At 29.9% G+C, this 8,581-nt stretch overlaps 1 protein-coding gene across 1 annotated transcript in view; it reads right to left on the bottom strand.

Moving 5' to 3' along the window:
• Positions 1-8,581, bottom strand: part of LOC136078077 (isocitrate dehydrogenase [NAD] subunit beta, mitochondrial-like) — a 60,459-nt gene continuing 51,878 nt past the window's right edge. The window contains exons 12-13 of the mRNA XM_065792914.1: positions 214-274; positions 1-118 (exon numbers count right to left, since the gene is read on the bottom strand). Of these exons, the coding sequence (XP_065648986.1) occupies positions 35-118; positions 214-274 (145 nt within the window). The 3' untranslated portion in view covers positions 1-34. The remainder of the gene's footprint in view (positions 119-213; positions 275-8,581) is intronic.

Genomic DNA, 8,581 nt, shown 5'->3' with positions numbered 1-8,581 from the left:
TTTTACAGAACATTATATTAAAATACTCTAAAATTTATACATCAAGTTTAACATTTTGAATAATACGATTCGTGAATACAGCTGTACTGCAACTTCCACCCATATCCATAGTTAAATACTAAAAATCAATTTTACAAACATTTTAAAATACTCAAATGTAACAGGATATAATTAACTATTAAACTATTCAAAAATACAACAAACAACAAATACCTTTCTTTCACTGATAGTTTTAATAACTGCGTCACGGATCATGCGAGAGTGTTTTCTAAAACTATAAACACGTTTTCTTAACTCAGGCTTTTTTTTATAAAGTCTTTAAACTTGTGAATGTTCATACATATTTAGGGTAATTAGGGGTGGGGTGGAAAAATGTTAAAGTAGTTTTGTTCCCAGGCTCTCAATCTCCACTTTTTTTTGCTTCATCATTTGACATAAACATGAATCTATTTTTACATCACTTATTCACGATTTTTTGATGTTTCAGATAAGATACTTTCATGCATTGTGAAAATTCCAAACTTAAGTATATTCATGCTTATGCCAATTGGGGATGCTTTGTTAAAAGTCGTGATGACGCAGGCCTGGGAACAAAAATACCCCAAAACGTTTGCCTCCCTGCCCAAACGTAAGGGCAGTGATGTAGAAAAATTTTCAACTTTACTTTCTTATAGTAAATTTAAATTCATCAACAGGTTTTAAATTTTATTCAAAAATATTGCAAAGTTTAAATGGTATAACCATGCAAAACTTCCGACTTAAGGGGGTTGTAAATTTTGTATGGTCATAACATTTGTAATTTACAATATTTTCGAATGAAATTTAAGATAAGATTGAATAGTGAATGAATTTAATTTTACTATAAAATCGATTGAATGATTGCACATAAGATTGGAGTTAGTTTCATGTCTGAATGTTAAAACTCTAACACCAAAAGAATTTGGTTAAGGCACAGTGATCAGGAATAATAATTTTAATAATAAGGCACAGTGATCAGGAATAAATAAAATTAGGCCAAAATTAACTTTTTTGATAATATAAATCAAAACTGCTGAAAATTCGCTCTATGATGTAAAAAAGGTAGACGAGGAAAGAAGATAAAAATCTTTTAAATAGGGTCAAATATGATCAAAGATGATGGGGGTTTAAAGGTGTAGGTTTATTGATTACATTTTTTTTATAAAAAAAACAAGTAATCGACAAGTAAATTTTGAAGTAATTCATTTCTATCAATCAAAACTCTGTCCTTAATAACTAAATAAAGTTGATTTTGTTAAAGTTTACTAAATTTGTTGTTTAGTAAACTTTATAATCATTTCCTACGAAATTGAAAGAAAAATGATATCAACTTATGCATGCATGCATATATATATATATATATATATATATATATATATATATATATATATATATATATATATATATATATATATATATATATATATATATATGTACAGTATTGGACAAAACGTTTGCAACCAACATCGAACAATGCTAAAAAGTGTTCCTAATTTTACATGTCTTAAAAACGAAACAAACTATACTACAACAGCAAACAGTTCAGGAGTCTGGAGTCATAGCATGCCATGACATGAGCAATCAGCTGACAGGTGACAGCACACAGGCAGAATTTTGTTGACAAGTGCCATTTTGCAGCGGACAAAACAAGTGCAATTTTTTTGGTTTGTTTCATTTTCTTAAGTCTGGTCCGTGTCAACGTCACGGAAGTTTTTTAATAATTAAATGAAGTATTTATAAGTTAACAGAAGAAGCATCTGGAATCACCAAGTAGCATCCAGAAATATCCATAAACATTAAGAAGCAACCTGACGCATCCAGAAGCATCGAAAAGAAGGATCTAGAATCTTCCAGAAAAGGTTCACACAGGTTCATTTTACTATATAAGAGACATGTAAATTGACATGTAATTCAGTCAGTATATGGAAGTCAATCAGTCAGTATTATCAAGACAGTTTATCGAAGTGAGTTTTATCAAAGTGTTTTACCCAAGAACATCAATACAAGAAGTGAAATACAACAAGTGTTTCATTACATCAATACAGTCCACATCCAACCAAGATGTTGTGTTCCACAGAGCATTATTGTATCATCACAAGGTAAATGTAACATGGTAAGCCTTGAGAAGCATGATTATTTATTTTTATTATTTTTATGACTTCAAGTGCAAAAATGGCTCCCGACAGTCTTGGATTGGAACTAAGAAAAAAAATTATTGGCAATTACATAAGTGGAATGTCACAAAAAGTATTTCTGATAAATATCGCGTGAAAAAATGGACTGTATCAAGACTATGTTCCAAATATCGTTCTACGAGGAAGTTGGCAGCAGACAACAAAGGTGGAAGACCGCATTCCACCACTTCTAGAGAGGATTCTATGATCGTCAGATCCGTCAAGAAGGGTCCCTGGATATCATCAGTCGAGATACAAAAGCAATTAGAGCTGCCTGTATCCAAACAATCAGACGACGTGCTGTTGAAGCCGGATTGTTTTCTCGACGCCCTGCAAAGAAACCACTGATTTCACTAAAAAACCAGAAGAAAAGACTCCTGTTTGCTACATCTCATATTGACTGGAATGTGCAGAAATGGCGAACTGTCCTGTTCAGTGATGAATCGAAGTTCAACATCATTGGGAGCGATGGCATTTGCCGTGCACATCGACTGGCCGGAAAACACCTCAATTTACGTTACTGCCATAAGACCGTGAAGCATTATGGAGGCAATGTAATGGTCTGGGGGTGTTTTTATGCTAACGGTCTAGGTCCAATACATCAAAACGATGGAATAATGGACTGTTTCATGTATTAAAATATCCTGAAAGATGTTATGTTACCTCATGCTGAATGGAATATGCCAATAAAATGGGCTTTTCAGCAAGACAAGGATCCGAAACACACTGCAAAAGTAGTCAAGCAGTGGTTTCAAGACAACCACCTATCGGTGATGGATTGGCCGCCTCAATCTCCGGATCTCAACCCTATCGAGAACCTGTGGGAGATTGTCAACCGCAGAATTAATCGTGAAGGTGTTTGTAAAAAGGATCAACTGTTTGAACAAATCCAAAAGGCCTGGGCAGCTATTCCACAAAGTTTCATTGATCACCTGATCGAATCTATGCCTTGAAGATGCAAGTCTGTGATCGACAACAAAGGATTCGCCACGAAATATTGATAGAAAAATACAGCTTGGTCAACATTTTGTCGAGTTGCACTTGTTTTGTCCAGAAGGAAATCAACTTTTTTGAATACTTTTGATTAATTTATTAATTTTCGTGTACAAATAATGAACTTTGTGATGAATAAAACTTGAAGAACTTTGTCTCTAAACAGTTACATAGTTATTTCTCTAAATTGAAAAAATGCAGCACTTTTATATAAAGAAACTAAATTAGCATTATTTGGTTGCACTCGTTTTGTCCGATACTGTGTGTATATATATATACATATATATATATATATATATATATATATATATATATATATATATATATATATATATATATATATATATATATATATATATATATATATATATATATATGTATATATATATATGTATATACACAGTACTGTGAGTAATTTTTAGACCACTTGTATAATTAGATGTATTTATAATTTTTTTCCTATGTAAATTTTTAAAGCGTACTTAAGTTTAATAATATATAAGAAAAGTTGAAGGAACATATTATTTTGAATAAATAAACAAAATTAATGAGGAAACATGAGGGGTTTGTTGTTTGCTCATTTATTAAAACCATGTGTCATAACAACTACATCCAAAACAGGATATTTGAAGAATGCTGTTACAGAAATCATTAAAAAGTTAAGAGAAACTGGCTTCCTTGAAGATAGAAAGAAAAGTGGTAGACCTCTAAGCTAACAAAAGATGACAATAAATATTTAAAAACCCTATATTTAAGAAATACAAAAAAAGCATCAACCAAGCTGGCTAAAGACATATACACAGCAACTGGGAAAAATGTCAGCTCTTCTTTTATTCGACGGCACCTACTTAAAACCATTATTACGGTATGGTAATAAAGAAAAACAACTTAAATATACAAAACAACACAAAGATTAGGCCCAGGAAATGTTTAATCAGGTTCTGTACACCGATGAGTCCAATATCAAAATTTTTGAAATGAAAGGACACCAATATGTTTGAAGAAGAATTGAAGAAGCCTATCAGCCCGAGTGTTTAAACCCTACTATTAAACACAGAGGAGGCTCTTTACAAGTTTGGAGCTGTTTATCTTCATCTGGAGTAGGTGATTTGATCAAAATAGGGGGATAACTCACCGGGAAACGTTATGTGAATACCCTAAGGCACCATGCTGTATCACCCGGAATGAGACTAATAGGTCAAAACTTTATTCTGCAGCAGGACAATGACCCAAAAAATTGTTTCCGAGTGGCAAAAAATTATTTAAATAAAATGGCAGAGGAAGGAGTATTGGAATTGATGACCTGGCCTCCCCAGAGTCCAGTTTTGAATATAATTGAGGATATTTAGGATTACCTGGACAGAAAGAAGGTTGAGCATGCTCCCTGAAATGCTGAAGAATGTTTTGAAGTACTTCAAAGAGAATGGCACAACATACCCCTAAATTTTATAACTAATTTGTATGAATCTATTCCCCGGCGAATATTGGCTGGGATTGAGGCAAAAGGAGGACATAGTAAATATTAGGAGTTTTTTATGAAGTTTGACATTAAAAAGTTTGTTCCATACTTTGTGTGAAATACATGTGTTTTAATGTTTATAATTTAGACCTAAAAACTTAAATATTAAAGAAGAATTTTCCAGGATTTTTTGAAAAAATGTAACTGGTCTAAAACTTATGCAGAGTACTGTATATATTAGCTTTTACGTCGTCAATTTTTTTTATAAAATGAGCTTTTTAAAACCATATTATTTCAAAATGGGGCGAGTTGGGAGGAGTTTTTTCAAAGGTAAAAAGTCCTAGCTCTATAAAAATTAGTTTACATTCCTTAAAATTGCATTTTTTTAAATGCATTTTTTACAACATGTATAAATACATGATCAAATATTTTTATAAATTAAAATAGAATTATCTATTATCTTTGTATGCAATGAAAATTAAAATGAAAGGATTTTTATTAAGGGAGAAAATTAAGTCTTAATAGTGATAAAAATTCAATAATGAAAAAAAATGCTGTGTTTGGTCACTTTAAAACATATATTAATGTTAAAATCTATTATTTCAGTACTTATGTAAAAAAAAAAAATTATAATCATAAGAGACTGTAAAAAATAATAAGCTTATAACATTATTTAGATTGCGCTACTCGAAAAACTGTATTTTTGCCAAATATTAAGTGTTTCTAAATCACTGTGCAAGGGCCTGTAAATACTAAAGTAAAAAATTAAAAACAAAAAATCTAATAAATAAAAGTATTTTAAAATAAGAAATATATTTATAATTAATATACAGCTGTGGCCATAAGTTTAAATCAATTTAAAAAAATTGATAAAAATAACAAATAATATACTTTGAATATATAATATTCAGGCTAAATCAATAAATTGGTTTTAAGTAAGTATATGGGAGTTTTATTTTATAAATGGGATTACCATTAGTCTCGATTTTGTAATAAAAACCTTCCACAATGCTGATCTATTTAAATAGCTAAAAAGTGTTAACAATGATTTTTTCTTGTGAAAATTTTATTGAATAATATTTTTCGTTGAGAAAATAGGGAAATGATGAGAACTTAATGAATACAAGGGCAGATTGTTCTTTTCCATTCGCAAGGAGAAAGTGAACAAAACATTGTAAAAATATTGAAATGTTCCCGTAGTGCAGTTCAACTAACTTTAAAATGGCACCAAACTTTCGAGTCTTAAAAGTAGATGCCGAACTGAAAAAAACTACAGCTCAAGGAGACCAAATGATATCACGAATGGCTTTAGAAAATTGTCATAAATCGCCTTTGATGCTATCACATGACCTTGCAGAGGCAATAGGAGCCAATACTTCTGCACAAACTGTTAAAAGACAGGGTGGCCAGCAAAAGTATATATATAGACATACTAGGTTATCAAACACTTCTATTTAATTTCTTTCTTAGATTGCTCAAGTTTTTTTAGTGAAACATCAAGCTCTTTAAATAATTGCCAGTTCTTTTTTCTAACATTGTGTTTCTAAAGGAATTTGCTTTCATAAGGATAGTGAAGCTTTTCTTCTGCTTCAAACTGATGTCAGCATCAATTTGAGGAACTTTGATGCACTTGTCAGCATCAATTTGAGGAACTTTGATGCACTTGTCAGCATCAATTTGAGGAACTTTGATGCACTTTGCAAAATTATTTTTCAGCTTCTTCATAATTACAATTTCTTCATCAATCAATTATTTTTCTTAAAAAATAATTGATCGATGAAGCTTAATTTATTTACGTTCAAATGATCTTTATTTTCTTTTAACATTGTACCTATTGTATGCTAATCTACAGCTTTTTAAAAGATCACTAGGAAGCTCATACTGATGTATAAAAATGTCATGGGAATTGATGTGGTCATTAACTATTCTTTGGAAAACAAGAGAACTCTCTTTTAGATTTTCTACTAAAAACTGGTTGTTAACACTGAATCCTCCTTCTATTGCATATTGGCCATGGGATAAAACAACAATGCTGAATACTTTTGAGTTTTGTGCAAATAGACACCAAGAAATTTATTAACAGAATCAGTTAATTCAAAGGACTCAAGTTATTCTCTAAATCTGCAGCAACACTTTCATCATAATATTGTTTTGCACCATCAGTTAATCTCTAAGCCTTTGAATTTCAGACACCTAATTTCTCAGCCTTTTAATTTCAGAGTGGATACTTCCTTGTTTTGAACAATTTCATTTGGAGACAAAAATGAAGCATTCCTCACTAAAAAATACTTCAATGAGCATCTTATTTGTAATTTTTGCAATAACATTATGATAATTTGTCTATATTCTTACTTAAATTCTAATTTCTCTTCTGGTTTACAATCAAGAGAACATAGCATCTGTTTCAGTGCTGTTTCTATATCAATTTGTTCTGCTTATAGTTGGTACTAATTACTATACTTCAATCTTTGTTAAACTAAATGCGGTTGCAGCTTCTTTTAAAATGTTTGGTTTGAGAATCATTTTCATCAAACTTTGCAACATATTTTCTAAACTGTTTGATAAAAATGCTACCATAGTTATGTCTGTTTGAAATAGAGCTAGGAATCCTTTCAATTTTTTAGTGATATCTTTGAAGACTGCATTTGCAAAGGTACAAACATGTCAAGATAGTGATCTAAAAGAGTTTCATAGCTCTTGTTTTTGAGACATCTGCTTTTGCACACTGATGCCCAATATTTTATAATTTTAACCATGTTCAGCCATACAACAATTCCTCTAAAAGCCACAGTTTCATTTTCTACCCAGCAAGTTGAACAGAAACTGCAACATATTTATATGTATGTATGTATGTATGTATTTATGTATGTATGTATGTATGTATTTATGTATGTATGTATGTATGTATGTATGTATGTATGTATGTATTTATGTATGTATGTATATGTTTATATCTGTGTGTGTATATATATATATATATATATACACATATATATATGTATATGTATATATATATATATATATATATATATATATATATATATATATATATATATATATATATATATATATATATATATATATATATATAAATTAGTAAAAAACACTTATCTAACTTTTTTCTTTAACTTGAAGTTTCACCATTGCTGGATCATCAGGAAGAGAACTCTTCTTGATGATCCAGCAATGGATCATCAGGAAGAGTTCTTTCACTTATCAACTTTTTTCTTCAAGTTGAAGAAAAAAGATAAGTGTTTTTTACTAATTTAATTTATTATTGCTCTGTTCTTTAAGAACATTGAGCACTCTATTTGTAAAATACACTAACATAGCTTACATATATATATATATATATATATATATATATATATATATATATATATATATATATATATATATATATATATATATATATATATATATATATATATATATATATATATATATAAAGAAAAGATAGTTATTTTTGGTTTTCCTAATTTTTCTGAATACAATGCATACTTACGGTAAAGCAAACAGATCAGATTCAAAAACTTTAATGTACTTATCTATTTTAGCAGGTGAATCTTTGAAAAGATTATAAATTGCACAAAATATTTTTGATAATTCCTACTTTGATGAATTTATTGCTCTCTGTAAGGTACCATAAACAATGTGCAAGCTGCAACTCCCCATATTAACTATACCACAATATTCTTTTACTTTTCTATGTTTATCTAAGATTTTCAGAGCCTCCCAATTAACATTAGGACCATCCATTGATACTTGAATTTTCCAAGACCAAACACCTCTGTTGCTTCAATGAGTTTGTCAAATAAATTATGTGAATTAGGGCATCTGAGGAACTTTGAGTCAATATATCTAGCTTTTACAACACCAGAACTTAAATCCCAGTATCTGACTCTGAAATCCATTTGATCATTTTTAAAGATAACAT

This window comes from Hydra vulgaris, chromosome 03, assembly GCF_038396675.1.
Source record: "Hydra vulgaris chromosome 03, alternate assembly HydraT2T_AEP".
In the NCBI taxonomy this organism is placed as follows: domain Eukaryota; kingdom Metazoa; phylum Cnidaria; class Hydrozoa; order Anthoathecata; family Hydridae; genus Hydra; species Hydra vulgaris.
The sequence above is the reverse complement of the archived record's forward strand: the minus strand, read 5'-3'. Positions and strand labels throughout refer to the sequence as shown.